Source organism: Phocoena sinus, chromosome 1, assembly GCF_008692025.1.
Source record: "Phocoena sinus isolate mPhoSin1 chromosome 1, mPhoSin1.pri, whole genome shotgun sequence".
NCBI lineage: Eukaryota > Metazoa > Chordata > Mammalia > Artiodactyla > Phocoenidae > Phocoena > Phocoena sinus.
Window position 1 is genome coordinate 129,814,829 of NC_045763.1, and position 20,039 is coordinate 129,834,867.

At 40.7% G+C, this 20,039-nt stretch overlaps 1 protein-coding gene across 1 annotated transcript; it reads right to left on the reverse strand.

The window, feature by feature from the left end:
* Positions 1 to 1,041: 1,041 nt before the first annotated feature.
* On the reverse strand, positions 1,042 to 19,807 carry TNFSF4 (TNF superfamily member 4). Its single transcript, XM_032602991.1, has 3 exons — positions 19,658 to 19,807; positions 3,165 to 3,213; positions 1,042 to 1,613 (listed from the first exon to the last, which is right to left on the reverse strand). Exons 1-3 carry the CDS (start codon positions 19,805 to 19,807, stop codon positions 1,264 to 1,266), a joined length of 549 nt encoding a protein of 182 aa, XP_032458882.1. The 3' UTR covers positions 1,042 to 1,263.
* Between the last annotated feature and the right edge of the window lie 232 nt (positions 19,808 to 20,039).

Below are 20,039 nucleotides of genomic sequence, written 5' to 3' on the forward strand. Positions count from 1 at the left end.
AAGTTGCAATTGATCATAGAATTGCTTCTTTTTTTTTTTTTCTTTTGAGACAAGGTGGTCCATGAGTACAAGGTGTGGGGCTGAGTATGTAGCTCAGCATAAGCAGGAGGATGGGCATGTGCTACTTCGCCTCTCTGTGGCAAAGAATGGGATTTCCTTCCCAGACAGTTTAAATTCCCACTGACTGTTACTCTGAGAGGTCCAGTTTCACAGCTCTCCTGAGTGGTAAAGATAACCCTCACAATAAATTATCTCACTCTCCCAGTTTAGAAAAATTTCTCTCAGCTTTCCTTAAGCCACTGATTACATTTTTCACAGCATCACATCCCCGAGATGGTTCTTTGAAGGGAAATTTCTATCAAGAACATTTGCAGGCTGGGAAAGCAAAATGGAGGAAAAAGAAAGAAAAAAGCACAGAGTATTCCTTAGCCAGCTATCTTCATCCTGACAGCTGTCCTGACAGCTGTTCACAAGTTGATTTTCCTTTTGAACTCCACCACATGAGAGAGGTATTTAGGCAATATGCAAACTTCAACCAATTTCATCTTGAAGAGGCACCTCTGGCTGCCAGGGGTCAATCCACCACCTTTGGCAGATTCATAAACCCGCTCCTTGGTCTTCTTCATTTTGACAGTACCAGATGTCAAATATCCAGCACATGGTAGTCAAGTGTCTTTTTCAATAATGAAAGTGTAGGGCTTCCCTGGTGGCGCAGTGGTTGAGAGTCTGCCTGCCGATGCAGGGGACACGGGTTCGTGCCCCGGTCCGGGAGGATCCCACATGCCCCAGAGTGGCTGGGCCCGTGAGCCATGGCCGCTGAGCCTGCGCGTCCGGAGCCTGTGCTCCGCAACGGGAGAGGCCACAACAGTGAGAGGCCTGCATATCGCCACAAAAAAAAAAAAAAAAAAAAAAAGAAAGTGTATTACAAGAATTTCCTGATCAATAGAAACAACATCCTGAGGAAGAGGCACCTGTTTTTCTCACGCTCTTGGAGGTGCCAACAGGCTTGAGGCAATCCTGAGGGATGAGGGCTAGGTGATTTAGAAGATATAAGGATAAATACATAAAGTTAATTGGTACATAAAATAAAGATTTAAATATCCCTGAGTGGGGGAGGGAGTGATCTTCTGGTCACATCTCAAGTGGCCATATATGAGGGCTGAGCTGGGATAACTCCTCCACTCCCAAGGAAGAATCTGTGTCCTGTCCACCCCCAGTTTGGCATTCATGTTGGTGCCTGGCCTAGATGCAGCCATCAGGTCCTCAGTAGACACAGAATCCACCAGGATTTTGATGAATGAGAATCAATTCCCCACCATTCACCTGAATGTCTTCGCAGGAGGCACTGTGAGTGGTCACATCCAGGTAGACTTTGTCCTTGAAAGCCAGACTGGCTACTGTGACAGAGTCAACAGATGTGACCTTGCTCAGGGAGAAGAGGGGTTCTCGACCCTTCCGGTACTGAAGCCTGAGGCTGAGCTCCTGAGAGAAGTAGCCCTTCAGGGAGATGAGATAAAACCCATCACAGTTGATGATGATTGAGTTGTTTTGCACCTTCATGGTTCCATCCTTGTTTGGGGATGTGATGATGAAACCATTCTCATTTTCACACTCTAAGGAGGGTAGGGTAAAAAAAAAAAAAAAAGATTCCTTAGCTCAGCGTTGGGCAACAGCCTTCCAATATGTCTAGAAACACATGAAGAGAAAGACACAGGGAGAGATTTTGAGAAGAATGAAAGGAAGAAAATACTGTTTTTCTCCATGAGGGCTGGAATCTGCTTTCCCTGTGGAATAGATGAGGCAAAGCTAATACTAGTAGCCAAGAGGGTTACAGATGGGGCTGGGGTTCAAGAGCAGAGAGAATATAGCAGCTGGCAGTTATCACAACATACCTGTGGCAGGAAATGGAGCCTCAAGGTTTCCCTGGTTTTTCAAAACCAGGAGGGATTGGCAATTCGGTGCTTCCTTTCTTGCTCAATGGATAGACTAGGGCAAAGGGTGGTGGAAGCGCCCCTTGCCTGGGTCCTGCACACCCCCTCCATGCAAAGCAATTGCTTTTAACTCTTCTCTGTCCTCTCTCCACTTGATCATGAAATGAAAATTTTTCACATGCCCTGGGCACTAGACCTACCAACAGCATGTGTTACTGGCCTTTGCCAACAGTCATTTAAGCTTAGTTATGCTGTGATACTAAGTAAAGCTTAGTAATGTCCGTGGGCTCAGATTCTGCTCATTAAGATGCAGGTAGAAGAGCTCAAGGATATAGACCTACTTCTCCCTTCTACCTTTTTATTGCTAGTTTTTCCTGGAAGCTGCCCTGGGAATAGTGGTTGCCACAGAAGAAAGAAAAGGAAGAGTAGGAGGACACAGAATGATGGATTTCGTAGCTTTGTGTGGGGCCATTTCAAGTGCAAATCAAAAAACCAAATTTCTTTTATTTCTACGGTAGCCTCAATATCATCCTGGATGGTCAAGCAACCACATCTCAAACTCCCCACTCTGCCCCATGTCCCTCAGAAATAGGAAAGAATAGGTACTTTACTGAAATGTGCACTGCTGGGCACATTTCAGTAATTCTTGCTTTGTATCAAGTCCATGGGAAATACTTTGAATTGAAAGTAAGGATTACTTATTAGAAGGCAAGATATACTTTCCTTTAGCTCAGGAGGACTTAACAAATGAATATCCATACAGAAACTACTGGTGGTTGTTCAAGTATTAATCATGGATCCAAATACTGCTGTCCAGGTAAAGTATCACCTTGACTTCAAGTCCCCCAACTCTCATTAAGGTAAAATCCCGTCCTATAATAGAATTACTGGGGAATGACAAGTCTTACGGTCAGACAAACTTGTAAGAAGTAAAGCCTTAGTTTTCTTACCTAAAAAATGAGAATAATTCCTACTCAAAGAGTTCCTGGGAAGATTAAGTGAGGAATATGAAGTAATACAGTGACAAGCACATATTTGGTAACTAATTACTCCCCTTTTCTTCTTTATACACCTTCTTTGTCCCTAATGAAAACAATATGCAGCCTCCAACAATTTCAGGATTTAATGTTTCCCTAAGAAAAGAGAGAGATCTTGCATTCTGGGAGAAATTAAGAGGCTGGAGAGAAGATTCTTTTAAAAATATGAATCAATTAAACTTTTGACAATACTTACTGGTAAACTGTACTCTGATACTTTGGATTGGAGGGTATTGAGATGGCACCTAAAGGAGGAAAAAGTATATATTTTTAAGAAAAAAATGAACAAATGGAATTCATATCCTGTGAAGCAGAAATGCAGTAGCCTGTAAAGGGAATGACTTGATAAGAGATTTGTTTTTTTCTATGTAGATTAGACCCAGCCTTCCTGCCTGCCCCCCTTGCCTTTCTATAACATCTCTTAAGGTAAGTTAGGAGTCTTCTTCTCTTTCGTGCAAGCATCTAAGTAAGATCTGTCCTCATTTGCCAAACTCTTCCTTAGTATATTGTTTTGGCTCACTAATCCCCAATTTCCCATTCTGGATGACAGAGCACTTAACAGTCATCTTCTTAAGAAACCCATTCAGTCATAGAGCTACTTCATGGACAAGGCTGTGACCAATCAACCCTTCATGGCCACAGACTCCCAGAATGCACTGGGAGTGAATTCTGAAAGCTTCCTGACTGCTCGCTTTTTCACTGGAAAACAGGAGTAAGTGTCCTATTTTCAGGGCATACAGGCAATAAAAACTGTTCTAAACCTTCAGAGATGAGTAGATCTGCGTGTAGCATTTTTTAATGTTGGGTCTTTCCCTACTCTTTTACCATGTGAAAAATCTAACCTGAACCAAGTGAGTACTCAAAAGCAAGAAAGAAGTAAAACAATGAAGAAAGGAAATCTAATAAATAAAACGTCTGTGGAAATTTGGTGGTTAAAAGAACGAAGAAGTTCAATATGGAGCAAACTCCAAAATATTAATATATTAAGTGAAAAAAGCAAAAGCAAAGGGCAGAATCATGTATAAAGTACATTACCATTTGTGTCAAAAAATAATGATAATGTTTGTGTGGGCACTGAATTTATCTGACAGAATATAACGTTGCCTCTGGGGAAAGGAACTGGAAGCCTGAGGACAGGAGTGGGAGAGACCCTTACTTTCCATGGTCTACTTTTTTATATTTTATAAATTTTGTATTACCTACTAAAAAAGGAAATAGAATACAAAAACAACTACAAAAACCCACCACCTACTGCACCTGCCAAGGACAAGAGCTCCTCCCACCAGGCTATTTTTGGCAAGATGTCCTGATCAAAGGTGTGGGGAGGAATTTGTTTTCATACTCTGGGGTGTGGAATCCCTGCTTCCCACTTTCCTGGCACACTCATAGCAGCAGTCAAACAGATTCCACTGGGGCCTGCCCATGCAGATGAAGAATCCCCTACTTCCCTTGTACATAAAATCAAAAGCCTCACCAGGCTTAAACCAACAGGCAGTGTAGGAAGAAGGAGAGCCTTTCTGAGCCCTGCCAGTGCCTGGGCCCCTGGAGCGATATTAGTCAGCAGTGAGCAGGTGGAGAGGTGTTGACCTGGGAAGACTTGACAGTCTTCAGCTCTCTCCCCTCTGCGGACTGTTTGTGAGGCTGAATTGGTATCCTTCATGCTTAAAGCAATGTTCTAGAAGAAAGCCTCTCAAAAGGCATATTACCCAATCACGATCACCATAATCCCCTGGGTAAATGAATACCTCCACTGCTCTCTGGGCAGGTTGGTCCCAGCCTGAATGGTCACCTTGTTAAAGTCAGAAGCAGCCTGTGCAGTTGCACAAAGAGCCCAGGGCTCAGCATGCAGCAACCTGGTCCTACAGCCAGCCAGGCAAGTATGGTGTCATCTTAGGAAAGTTCTATAATTTCTCTAGACATCAGTTTTCTCATCTTTAAAAATTCCTCCAAGATCACAGACATCCCTTTCAGCACTAACTGTTCATGATTTAAATTTTAAAAGTTGCAACTCTAAGTCAATTTTAATAAAAGAGAAAAATAGGAAGCTTCCTCACTCCAAATTTGCATAAAGCTCTCTGACTTAAAAGTTCTTGTGGTTTATTTGACTGACTTTGCAAAATCTCCAAAAGGTTCCTGCAAATAAAAGAAATTTCCTAGTGTTCTAAAACACTGTGATGACTAAGTAGGGGCAGTAATGACCAAGAGGACATTCTGAGACCAAGATGCTGAGAGGCAGCAAGGAAAGCACACGTGACTTCCTCTTTCAGGTAGATGCAAATGCAACTCCAGATTCGGGCTTCCTTTCCTTCTCCTGAAGGTCACCCAGTATTAGAAATTTGTATATTCTCACAAGTTTCTTCCTAGCATCAACACCACCAAGCCTAGGCAATGTTGTGAAATAAGACGGTGTTTCCACTTGCTCCAGGCCCTTCTACGACTCTTCCCTTCATCCTCCATACCTGATCGCCTCATGCTGACTACCCCACTGCCCAGAAATACCCTCACAGTGCCCAATTCAAGGTCTTCCATCACCTGGCGCCAACCTCCTTGTCAAGCATCACCGCTACACATATCCTTTCTGTGTCTTATGCTGGAGCCAACCATTTCCTCTAAGCTCTTTGCCCTTGAATAGAGCCTGGTAGGACAAAACAGAGGGCACAGGCTTGGGAGTCAGATTCAGTTCAAATTGTGACTTCTCTAGTTTTGTGAATTTGGAAATGTTGTATACCATTGCTGAGCTTTAGCTTTCCTGTCTGTGAAAATAAGGCATAATATTATTATTGGAATGTTCCAGGAGATGACTGTAAAGCTTAAATAAGTTAACATATGTGAAAGTACCGAGGAGTTTGCCTGGCACGTGGTAAGCATTTGAAAAATACTTGCTTCCTTTTTTCTCTCCACCAAGAATGGCCCTCCATCTATGTCGACCCATCAAAATATCACCACCTTCAAGGCCTAAATCAAATCCCTGATTTTTGGTCTCCCATAGCAAGTACTTAAAAACCACTCTATTCACATGGATGTTTATTATAGCTTTGTTTATTATTGCTAAAACTTGCCAAGCCAAAGCAATCAAGATATCCTTCAGTAGGCTGAATGGATAAATAAACTGTGATACATCCAGACAATGGAATATTGTTCAGTGCTAAAAGGAAATGAGCTTTTCAAGCCATGGAAAGACACGGTGGCACCTTAAATGTATATTACCAAATGAAAGAAGACAATCTGAAAAGACTATATACTGTATGATTCCAATTATGTGACATTCTGAAAAAGGCAAACTATAGACACAGTTAAAGATCAGCAATTGCCAGGGGTGAGGGAGGAGGGAGAGATGAACAGGTGAAGTGCAGAAGATTTTGAGTACTGACACTATTCTGCATGATACTTTAATGGTGGGTACATGTTATTGTTCATTTGTTAAAAATCCATAAAATGTACAATACCAAGAGTGAACCCTGATGTAAAAAATTTTTTTAAATCACTCTATTGACTTTCATTCTACCACCATTGGATACATGTCTCATCTCCTCTACAAGACTACTTAGCTGTGTGCTCTTGGGAAAATGGCATTACCTTGCTGATTTTTAGTTTCTTCATCTGTAAAATGGAAATAGTAAAATCTATATCCCAGAGTGCTGTTGTGAAGATTGAATGAGATAAGGTATCTAAATTTTCAGTACCTGACCCGGAACATTGTAAGGAGTTGATAAATGTCAGCTATTATTCTTGGATGCCCATGAGAGATAAGATCCATGTCATGTTCTTCATTTAGTCTATATAACACTATTTTACCTTTATATATGACTACAGAATGAAGGAATTAATAAAATGAAAAATGAAGTCCAACGGAAGTCCTAAAATATCCCTCTGGCTCTCTGTAGCCCAGAGAAACAATACAAAAGAATCCTGGCTTCATAAGAAAGGTTACCAGAAAACAATCAGAAAATATTAATTTTACCCACATGCACAAACATGGTCTTTCTCATATCAAGAAAATCAAAATCCTCATACCTTCTCCAGATACTAAAAGAAAATGGAATATATCAAAGGTCCCAGAGGGCTTTCATGTAAGGACAAGCTATACAATAAGGCTTCTTCAATATGCAAAGTTTGAAGAGCCAGTACCATCCTCAAAGGGGAACGGAAACTCCTATAAGTCTACACACCAGAATCAAAGCACAGTCCTGAAGTTTGAATGAGATGGTTTCAGAAGCATGAGTGTAAAAGAAGTCATCTTCTAACTGAACATTGTACTTTACAGATGAAGAAACTGAGGCCTACAGAAGTAAAGGGATTCAACTCCTGTCCTCCAATGAAAGTACAACTTTCATTATACCAAAACACAGTTTTCTTTCTCCCCATGCAAATTTAAAGTGTGGAGAAATTTCTTTGAAGACTTTATTAATATTCAATTCCTTGTGTCCACTTCGGTGCCAAGGTGGAGGAAAGAAGAAGTTGCCACACACAGCAGATTGGCAGGGTGGTGGTCTCACGATGACCTCATCATGAAAGTGCATAGGGAGAGTCAAAAGTTCAGGCTTCCCTCCTGGGTTTGAGGGCTGTCATAAGCAGAGCCAAGAAAACAGAGTACTCAGTAGGCAGCTGATATATGGGCTATTTGACCAATTGACTGAATAATGCACATGTCCTGTCTAGGAGCAGCTGATGATATGAAAAAAGGTCAGCTGTCCCACTGTTCTCCAACTCTAATGTACATTTGATTCACCTGGAAAATTTGTAAAAATGTGTAGATGGCCAGTCTATTCATAAAGATTCTGATTCAAAAGGTGTAGGTGGACTCAGTAATCTGCATTTTTACAAGCACCCAAGGTTCAGGATTTGAGAATTACCACACTCAACTGTGAACTCCTGAAGGCCCAAATCCAGAAAATGTATCTTCAACCATGCCCGTGGCAAAAAGCATGCCTGTCCCAAAGCTGGTGCTCAAAGGATGTTTGCTCTACTGTAAGCACTATTCAATAGTTGATTGAATAGTTATATGATTGCCATGCTATTGCTGACTTGAAATAGCATCAACAATTATTGAGTATCTGTTATATGGCAGGCATTACATTCAACTCTAAGAACACAAAGGGAAAGAAGACACAATCCTTATTTTTGACAAACTTGCATGTCAACTGGAGAAACAGCTCCTCTACAAGAAAACCTTTGGTAAGCATCAACAGGCAATGTATGCCACAGGGTTCCAGAGAACAGAAAAGTCATTGCAGGCTTTGGCCACTCAAGAAGGAAAGACATGGTCTTAGGCCTTGAAAGCGAAAGATGACCCACATAATCCAAAGGCATTATATGGAAGAAAGGTCTAGCAATGAGACCATTCTTGGTATAGTCAAGAAAAACAATAAAAACTTACTGAGAACTTATAACATGCCATGCACTGCATTACTCTTTCTCAATTTCATTACCTTTTTTGCTATCCAAAATAATACTGTTAAGTAGAAATATTAATTACCCATGTTTTACAGAGAGAAAAATGAGAATCAGTGCTGTTAAGAACTTGCTCAGGAAGAAACAGGTATTAACTTGAGTTTGATTGAACCCCAAGTTCATGGTAACATCCTTTCTCTTTATCCTACTCTATTTTAGAGTAAAAAACCCCTATGAAAGCATTTGAGGGTTCAAAATTAATTTGAATTATTTTAATTGTCAATACTGAATAAGATTAAAACATTAGGTTTTAGATAGTTGTCAAAATATTCAGATATATCTCAAAATATCTAGACATTCTCCAGGAAAGAGCTCCTCAGTCAATCCTACAAGGTTGTGTAGTATAGGTTGGCAAAGCCATTAGCTGGGCTCTGATTAGATGCAATTGTCCTGATAAGGGGCAGCAGGACAAGTACAAAGTAGGAAGCAAGCAGGCGATGCAAAGAAGAGTCAGAATTATGTCCTTTCCTGGCCTCTCTCAGCACCTGGAGCACTGAACTGTCTGAGAACACAGATGGAAAATGTCTGATATCTAGCATTTACCCAGCAGTCTGTACCATGTTCCCAAAAAGGTGATGCTTGCTTCATGGGCTCATCTTTGGAATGTGTGAGTTTCTAATTCTGACTCACTGGGATGTGGCATGAGGCTGCCAACCTCATACTCATATGGCATTTGTCCTGGAGGGGGATGTATCTGTGGCAGGAGGGAATGATACTCATCAAATATGAAACCAGGAAGTGGGCTCTGCATTCACTATGTGGGCCTTGCCCTTCCTCACTTGATATCAGTCAAGATCCTAGGTGGGAGTGGGATGGGATGTGAATCAGTGGAGGATGGCGGGGAAACAGATCTGTGATGGGAACTCTGTGGTTCACCCTGCAACCTCCACTGGGATGTGCATGTCTCCTCCCCCAACATTGGGCTTCATGTCAATCGGAGGAGACCTGAGAGATCATGAAAGCACAGCCTCACAAGCTCTCAGGGTGTGTCTCAACGAGCCTCTGAAGAGGAAGATGGAATTTTCTATATTTACCCATTACAGTGGGCTGGGAAGGTAGACTCTCACCCTGGTGGACTTATTGTGTACTCAGCGGAAACTCCCTTACAAAGGCAAGGGCCCACACTTCGGATCAGCGAAGTTCAGAACCCCACTCAGAGAAAGGAATAGGAAGAATGGGCAAAAACTGATTCTTTGGCCAAAGAGTCTTCCATGATCAGAAAACTTTATCCCCAAAGTTACATTTCTTAAGAGATGAAGATGTGTGACTTTGAAAATCTTGCTGAATAAAGAGTCTACTGAGATTTAATGAATACAAAGAAAAGCCATTTTAACTGTCATTCAAGACTCTCTCTTTCTCTATCCCCACCCTTCACCATGGCTGCCAGCACCTTTTTGCTGTAATCTCTCTTAACTTTTACTCTCCTCGCTACTACACAGGCCCTGTGATATCCTAATATAGCCTCCTTTCTCTAACCACTTCCACTTTTCTTGTCAAATTTACTTAGTAATGGCGAGTCTCTACTAACTGACCCTTTCCCCTCTATCTTAGGGAACAGGAACTGTGGTCTCACTGTCTCAAATGCTTAGCAAATTAGCAGATTCCTAAGAGGAATATCAGGTATTCAGATAAACAACCAAATGAACCAAAAGCATCCATGTGGCATGAACATACCTTCAAAATTTTGTGATTTGCAAAATTTTGCAACCAATTCTTTATATCCTCAGGGGGAAGATTTTCTTATATCTGGGTTTCCCTTTCCACATTTACTGGGGAAATCCTTAAAGTACACTGACAAAGGGGTCTGCCAAAACATTTCTAAGAACTCCTTTCCTGTCAGACAGAGAAAGACAAATACTGTATGATATCAGTTATATGTGGAATCTAAAAAATACAACAAACTAGTGACTATGACAAAAAAGAAACAGACTCACAGATTCAGAGAACAATCTACTGGTTACCAGTGGGGGAGAGGGAAGGGGGGTTTGAAAGATACAAACTACTATGTATAAAATAAGGATATATTGTACAATACAGGGAATATAGCCAACATTATATAATAACTATAAATGGAATATAATCTTTAAAAATTGTGAATCACTATGTTGTACACCTGAAACTTATATAATCTTGTACATTATATTACTTGTATAATCTTGTAATAAATTTAAAAAAATTAAATTGAAAAAAGAAATAACTCCTTTCCCCACCTTGGTGATCTCCAGCAAAACACCCTAGTCTCTAAGCAAATGGAAGGGTTGGTTTACAAGGTACCCACTGCATTATCATAAATCTTACAATGCCTTAAAAATAATGGCATTTATAAATAAACCTTTGCTGAGCTAAGGTAGAACTTAGCCCTTTAGACTATGCCCTGACCTTGGCTAGTGGCTGCATAATCACATAATATCTGACACTGGCTTGAGCCAACACCACACCTGATTGCTCAAGGTTTTTTACATTGCCCCATTCTTCCTTAAGTACAAAGGGGGTAGCAGAATTATTACAATCAATATCTTTCTACTTGAAGTCACTCATTCCCCATCTCATTTGCTATATAAAAAAGGAGGCACTATTGCCTTGGAAAGGCAACCTAGTAGAATGGACAAGGCACTGGGCTGGGAAAAGGAACACTGAGGTATGGTCTTAGGCCAGAACAAGTCCTTTCACTTTCTCAGTTTCTAATATCCTTATTTTTATGTCCATCCTCAGTTAAGATGGTGGAATAAGCACTGTGGAATGAGGCCTGTCTAAGGACTTTTCCATACCAGAGATTAGGCAAATCACAACATTCAAAAGAGAAATCCCAAATTATTGGTAGATAAGAAGACCTTTTGAATAGAAGACCTTTTCAACACAATAAACCCCTTAGCTGTAACAAAAGCAACAGTTTTTTCCCCCAAGTGGCTCCCTATGACGGTTAATGAACAATCAAGAATATCTTTTGTGTTGTTTATGCAATGAAGTTCTTAGCCTCATTTGCATGAGGCTAAATAATCCTCAACCTATATTCTGGTGTGAACTAAGATTGGTGACTGGTAAAAATCATAACCGGGGCTTCCCTGCTGGCTCAGTGGTTGAGAGTCCGTCTGCCTGCCGATGCAGGGGACACGGGTTCGTGCCCTGGTCCGGGAAGATCCCACATGCTGCGGAGCGGCTAGGCCCGTGAGCCATGGCCGTTGAGCCTGTGTGTCCGGAGCCTGTGCTCTGCAACGGGAGAGGCCACAACAGTGAGAGGCCCGTGTATCGCAAAAAAAAAAAAAAAAAAAAAAAAAAAATCATAACTGAACAGCAGTGGAATGATGATGGTGGCGGTCACGATAATGACAATGACATTTTAAACTAAAGCCTTCCTGTTAAATAACGGAAGAGAAACGAAGCACCTAATGCAAAAATTAAAGTATGCTCACTTTATAATCCCAACTGAGTAACTAGATATTGAAGCTACGTAGATAGCCCTCTGTGAGACTTCTTACTGAAGAGCTGTACCCTACTTGGTTATCCAGTGCTTATCACGCACTATGTTATTGCTTGACCATCTCCTTTCTCCACTAGATTGCAAACTCTGAGAGTGCAAGGAAGACCAAGTCTTGCTTACCATTGCTTCCTCAATGTCTGACAGGTAACTTATTTTCCACAGATAAGTAAATAAATAAGTAAATTAATAAATGGTTGGTAGTGAGTTGAATAGTGTCCCTCCAAATTTATGTCCACCTAGAATCTCAGTATGTGACTTGATTAGGAAATAGGGTCTTTGCAGATGTAATTAGTTAACATGAGGTTAACTAGATTAGGGTGGGTCCTAAGTCTAATATGTGTGTCCTTAAAAGAAGAGAAGAGGACACACAGATTCGCACAGGGAAGATGGTCATGTGAACTTGGAGGCACAGCTTGGGGTGATGCAACTACAAGCCAAGGAACACTAAGGATTGCTGGGAGTCACCAGAAGCTAGAAAGAGGCAAAGACGGATCCTGAAGGATCCTTCCCTACAGCCTTCAGAGGGAGCATGGCCCTGCTGACACTTTGATTTTGAATGTCTATCCTCCAAAACTGTGAAAGATTAAATTTCTTTTAAGGTACCCAATTTGTGGTACCTTAAAAGGCAGCCCTAGGAAACTAATAAATGGTTGAAAAGATATTTGCATATAGTGTGAAATCACACTTACAACATTAAAATAATTCTTTGAATCAGTCTGATAGAACTAGAAAGGCCCAGGGAGATTATATAGTCTAATCTCCTTATTGTTTTTTAAAAAAAGTACAGCTCGGAGTGAATAAAGGACTGAGCTAGTGCCCAAATCCAAGTTCCCTTGCTCTTCTATGAATATATCACACATGGCAATGATTTGCTTCATCAAAATAACCTATGCTGTATTATGCACTTGTTAAAGCTTCATTTGTTGTGTTATCTCTATTTGTGGAAGTAGATTTAGATCCCTATTTTGAAAGAATCTTGCTTCCCTTTACGCCAGGTTATAAATCTTTCCCCCAATTTTTCTTCAAAAGCAATTAATGTCAGAAAAGGAAACAGATTTTAAAACAGCCAGCCAAAATTCTTACAGCTTAGAGCTATGGCATCTTGGCCAAGTGTAACGGAAAGAAACAGGACTAGAATTTAAACCTGGTCCTAATTTATAACCAGACCTTCCTATATTGACCTAGACAAGTCTCTATGCCTCAAACTTCCTCACTGTAAAAGCGCACACAAATATCTATCTTCCTCCGAGGTCATAGTGAAGAAGTGAGGACAAAAGTAGGGAAAAGATCACAAAACCAGAGATGGTTATTGCAAATAGCACCAGGAGTGATGCCCCTCAACCTCCCGCAAAAAAAGAGCTTTGAGTTCCCAGCCTTCATCAAACCACATACAGGGCCAGATCAAGATCTTTATGGGCCTTGGAAGTTAAAAACGTTAAGCACCCAACACACAGGTAACTCAAAATATATTTTACATTTGCTGAGCAGTAAAACATGTGCTTTACAACTTCTTTTATAACCCAGCAAAGTTTTTATAATTTCCCTTGATGACTATTTTGATGCTTGTTTATAAATTTTTGTAATGTTAATTGTCATTTTCATCCTGATCTTTGCTTGACAGTTTCACTGGTTCTCTAAGGTTGTGCTGTGGTGACCTACAGGGCAGCCCAGCCTGAGGGTACATCATTTACACTCACTGGACACCCCCACAGCTCCCCACCTATATAACATTTTGGGAGTGTCGCTTTCTATCCATAAGCCCTTCTTCAATTAGTATTGGAAGAATTAAAGTTTGGGTCTATTTGCCCATCTTTCTGTCCAAGTATGTTCTTTTGCAGGGTTTTTTTTGGTTTTTCTTTTTTTTTTGGCAGTACACGGGCCTCACACTGTTGTGGCCTCTCCCGTTGCAGAGCACAGGCTCCGGACACGCAGGCTCAGCGGCCATGGCTCACGGGCCCAGCCGCTCCATGGCATGTGGGATCTTCCCGGACCGGGGCACGAACCCATGTTCCCTGCATCGGCAGGCAGACTCTCAACCACTGCTCCACCAGGGAAGCCCCAAGTATGTTCTTAAATAGCATTTTCAATGTTATCAAAGCTAGACAAATTTATACAAATTAATAACACATCAAACTTGCATTTCAGAATGAAAGGTTTGTTGAAAAGAAAGTAATGCATAATCATGCCCATCTTAGCTCCAACGTTTCTAATATTTTGAACCAGACCACTCTTCTAAATATAATTTTCTGCCCTATTTGGCAACCAAGTCATTGGAAAATTGGATGGACTACATCAACGTAAAGGGAGATGGAATGAGCCTGGGCCATGTGTTCTAAGTGTGCCATTTTAGATCTCTGAACCACTTTCAGACACTAACTTGATAACATTTTATACCCTCATAAATTCTCCCCTTCATTTTTCCTTTGTTCACTAATACAGCCATGAGGTCTTAATTAGACATCTATATTCAAAAATGCTAGAATTATACCAAGGGTTGTTTTTAGCCTTAAAAATTACAGTAGGAAAGTCAAAGTCCATGAAGTTAAGGTTAACTTTACCTATAATATGCTTTCTGAGATTTGAGTTATGGAGGGTTCGTGTGTGTGTGTGTGTGTGCGCACACATGTGCGTGCTATAAGGCAAACATTTTAGTGGTGGTATGCTTATGGAAGCGTGTTCATGAATAATAATAATAATCTCAACATTTACAAAGCTCTGTAACACATTTGTTCCTCACAATAACTAAATTCCAATTTTTGAAAATGATTAAATTGACAGTCGGGATTTTGGGGACTTTACCCAGAGTCACAAAGCTAAAAGACTGGACTGAACCAGAATATTCTAGTTCCTAATCCAGTGTTCTCTCTCCTACACCTCAATGACTCCCCTAAAATTTTGAGAAGATATGTTGTATTTTTGTATGAGGAAGTGTTTTAATGCCTTCATTTGGCTACAAACAAAATGCACAAGCCATAGGATGCTGGGGAATCCAATTTCATCCTAACACTACCACATATGCCATATATTTTTATCTGTGACTGTGAGAAATAACCCTTCTACTTTGTTATTCAGTTGTATCTTTTCACTCCCTAAATAGGAATAACAACATTGTACATGGCTCCTCCAACCTAAGTGATTCCAGAAGATTAAATGTTCATGAGCCATGAATGGAGAATCCCTGAAGTGGGTGGGAAGCTGTGGGTTCTCTGAAAGTGAAGGGCACAGAAGTAATTTCCATTAAAAGAAACAGAATTGGAAGGGCATGGTGGTCAGCCCCTAGGCAAGGCTAGGTCTACTCAGGGCTAGTAGCTAGGAGTTGAGGTCAGAGAAAAGGAATAGGGCCGATTATACTCCAAGGTCTATAACAAGAGCCCTTCTGCTTGCTTCCCATCTCTCCTCTGAGTGTGTATATTTGTTTCTACTCATGTGTACATATGTGACATTTTCCAGCATGATTCCTGTCCAAGCTATTCTGTCCTATTTTGAGTACTTGGGTCAGAACCCATATCTAAATTTTTCTTGTAGAAAATATCATCACTGTGTAAATAGTGAACAATATTAGGCCCTCTTGATATTGTTCATCCTCTTACACATGGATGAGCGCTTGGCTTCCTGAGAAAAGTGTTCTTAACTCCTCAGGAAATAAGAGTGGGTTCTCTTTAAAAGATATCCAAGAACTGTTAGTTTTACTGTGGTGCCCCCTAGTGCTATGTGAGATTAGACTCACTTTCTGTATTTGTCAATATGTAGACCACATAAGAGAAGCGAAATTTGGAGAAGCGACAAATTGGGTAATTTTTCCTGTATTTTCTTTTGCATAGAATGGAATGAAGTGTGTTCCCTTAGCATGAGTCACAAGACCCTTTGTGTCCTGCCCTCACCTAGATTTTCAGCTTCCTCTTCCTCCACTTTCCCCAATGAACTCTCAACTCCAACCATTCTGAACAACTTGCTCTTTTACCTAGAAAGCCTTCTGCCCCTACTCACCCACCATCATCCCTCTTATCTATTTAAAGAATTTCCACCTTTCTTCTAATATCAGTGAAGCATTACCTCCTCCTCCAGCTTTTACCCTCCCTGAGTTTCTGTTTTCCTGCCCATAAGTGGACTATGTCTAATGTCTGCTCAAAAATCCAACAATTCTATACATTTTCACTACCTCCTTTAAGAGCCTCAAAATACTTAGTGACAAATCAGTTCAATACTTCAGATGTTTCTTTTTAGCTCCCATAAAATTTCTTATAAAATGCAAATCCAATTACACTGAAAATTATTTCCATGTCTATCATAAAAAACTTCTTTAAAAACTTGTTAAATTACATGGGGACACATTTAATTTGAGCTGATCTGAGACAATATTTTTTAATCAAAAATGCCTCTTTTTCTTCCTAAAGGATACAAAGTTCAAGTTATAGTCCGAAACTCCATCAAGAAACTGAATTCTAATTCTGGCCGTCACCGATACAGAATTGGTCAGCTCACTTTCCAAATGCCTTCACTTCTGTCTTTCTCAGGAGTAAAAGTGATAAGAATGTAAACCTTTAACTGTGGGTGGGATGTGCTGAAGAATTATCACTAAAAGCACATCTTTAAAGTACTCTGATAAAGATGATACAAATCTTGGAAGAGCCCAGCTTCAATAGCTCTGAGACACATGGGTATAATTTGCAAAAGCTTCTCACTTTATAGATCAGCTTTTTTCTGCCACCGTTCCCAGGTGAAGTTATGGGGAAGCCTGGAAGCATGATACTTTAAATGGCAGTCCCAATAAACATCCAAACAGCATGTATTGATTTTTGTGACTCAGTTTTATAACTTGTATCATGGATATTCTTCTACAGCATCCACTTCTTTCCCTTTTCTAAATAAGGTATTTTGCTAATCTAGAATAAGTTACTTAGATAGGTACATGGTATATAAATAAATACAGATTACAAACATATGTGCAAATTTGGTTTCCCTCAGTCCCTTCTTAAGAACCAGGGTGTCCAGAAGCTTTGACACAAAAATCTGTTTACTTAAATTAGTATTTCTCAGATCCTCATACCCATTTTATGACTATATATATATAAACTACATACCCACAGGATATTGACCTGGAAGAGATATTTCTTGATCATTTGATCCAACTGCCTCATGTTTCAGATGAGAAGATCGGGACCCAAAGAGGGATGTGTATTATATAAGGAGTGGGTAAGGTCCATCTTTTTTTCTGACATTCAAAAACAAAAACTTCTGCTTTTCACATAATAAAACTTAACCAAGTGGTGAGAAAACAAAGGTTACTAAATAAACTTGACTGAAGGGAAGGCTGACTGCCAAATGGAGTTTAACAGTTTCATATGTATTTTTTTTACAGAGTCATCCATATAGGAAAATTTTTTATGAAGTTTAAAATTAAATCTAAGAAATAAGAAAAAAAATCATGATTATTCTCCAAATATCTTTCTCCTACAATGAAAGAGATCCAATTTAACTAGGCAAATGATGAGCATTTCAGCTTTATTTCACCCCTTATACATATCACTCTAATATTATGTCTTATAAAAGTAGAGATTTGATTGGTATCACCACCTACCCAATCCTTCAATCAAAATTCCCAACAATCTTATCTATGAATTTAGAAAACCTATCAGTCTATGTCCCTTCTTCAGCAGTTACTTTACACCCTTCTCTCTCAATCAATGTCTCTCTCTCTCTCTCACACAGACACACACACACACACACACCTGCTGCCACCATGACTGCTCAAGCTCTGGGGAGAACACACACGACTGTCCTTCCCCTTAACAAAGCTTATGAGATTAAATTTAAGGACACAACATGCTCCCCTGGGTCTTATTAACAGTATAAGAAATTATGTTAGCTGAAACAGTCTAGCTAGAAGTAAGAAAAAAAAAGTTAATGTCAAGTTAAGCATTTCAAATATCTGTGCCCCAAAAAGTTCTGTATCCAGAGTATACAAGAACATGTTTGTTGAGCAAACAGCTCTAATATACCTCCTCTATCTTTGCTTCCATTTCTGGGCCAGGACCAGAGAAAGCTAATTCTCTCACAAAGATCAGCTCCATGAATTCTAGTATCCTGGAAGCCAGCACTCAGCTTCCCTTCCAGGCTCTAGCACAGAACTGCTGGGCGACTTGCTAGAAAGGACCCCTCTCCTCTGCATCCCTTGGGTACTGATAGTTTGGGGCGGCCCCCGCCACCAGCTGGCTACACATCTGTATCTGTTTCACCTTTTGCTCTCTCCTGCTCAGAGCCCTAGTGCAATTAACTGCTGAGCCTTGACTGGGGCCATATGTTCTGTCTTTTTATCATCCCACAGTGTAAGGAAATATGTAACACTGTGGTTGTTTGAAAAAGCACTCTCAGGGCTCCCAGACCTGGTGAATAGACTCAGCTGTTCTATTTTGGGTTACTCTTTGTTTTCTTCTCGGAAGGGCCTAATTCCGGTCTCTGTCTTGGGCATCCTGCCATGGACACTTTGCTCCTCCCCCCACACCCTCTCCCCAGATCGCCTACTCTAATTTCACCCAAAGGCTTCTGTGACGAGAAGGAAACGTCTGGCATGATGAGGACAGGATGGGTGTGCTGTGGTGCTCACTGGTCTGCAGGCTTGAGTATGACATCAGCTATACTTCGGGAATTTGGGGACACGAGCACTCTATAGTACAGTGATCACAACTAGCCTGTAGGCACTGAAAACCCCTATTTCCTGTAGGCGAAGACAAGCCCAGGCATCGTCTAGGACTCTGCTCATCTTATCCTGATCTAATTTGAGGTACCCAGTCTCTGACCTGGCCATCAGAAATAAAAGTTCCTATTGTCTGACCTTTACCAGGGAGAGAATTTTCTAACACAGAGCATCCACCAGGGAAACAAGAACTCTCAGACTAGCCCCAACAAGGGAACATGGGGACACTATTCATTTCTTTTCTTTTCAGTGGAATCTCCTGCAGTCAAGAACATCCTTAAAGAGCTAATAATGTTTGTAGATATGAATAAGTAAATAAGAAAAAATAATGTAAAAGGGACCATAATAAGGAGAAGGAAAAATGGAAAGAATATCTTCATTAAGTGGGGGAAATACTAAACTGATGATCTTCCACTACATAATGTATTGGACAAAGTGCTGTCTATAAGTTGTGACTGGTAGAGAAAGGCTGTGAGAAACAATATCTGATCAAGTTACTGGGGTAAACGTTTGGCCATGCATACATACAGGCGTGAACACATACATCTCTGCCCTTAAAATACATAGGCTAGCTATTTAAAAGAACTTAATACTGATACATTTAGCATTCTTCAAAAAACATATTTCCTTGAGAGTCTATGAGGCTTATGAATACGATAGGAAAGTATAATAATGTAAAGAGATTTTCTTATAACCTTTTTACATTAATTCCCTGATCAGATGCTTACTAGCAGAACAGGTAAACCAAGTAGGTATATCAGTGACTCAAAGCTTCTAAGTGACAGCTCATAAAGGAATACCAGGATTCTTGCATTGCAAAGAAAAAGAATAATCCAGAAGCAGTGCCCCTGCCCTATCTCCACTGTGCCCCACCACTGCCACTGCTGAAAAAAAGGAAGGAAAACAGAGACAAAAGGGTGTTTGACCACACTTTTACGATTGCTGAGCAGAAAAGGGAAAAAAAAAAAAATTTTGGTGTCAGATTATTTCCAAGTGACCATTTGCAGCTGTTGGAGCTGCCATCAGCCTGAGCTGGAGGAAAGGACATGCCAGTGGTGCATCTTACCTGAGCAGAGAAGCGCAGACAGATGTAGGTGAGACACAGGAGCAGCCCCAGCCCCTGAATTACGGAGGACACCAGCAATAGCTTGTTCCTCAAGAATCTCCGTCCTGGTGCGTTTCCAACATGCTCATCCAGGGGTTGGACCCCTTCCATCTTCACAATCTGGATGCAGGGAAGATGAAAACTGTGACAGAAGGGAACCTGAGGGAGGACTGACCTCTTCCCCGCAAAGAAGGAGATGAAGCCAAAACAAGGTGTATCAATCAGAAAACACACAAAGGTCCCAGGACCAGAGACAAGAGGCGATTGAAAGAGCAGAGCGGACTCTCAGTTTTAATGCTGCAGCTTTTGCAGGCAGGCGGGGGAACTTCTTTGTGACTAATCT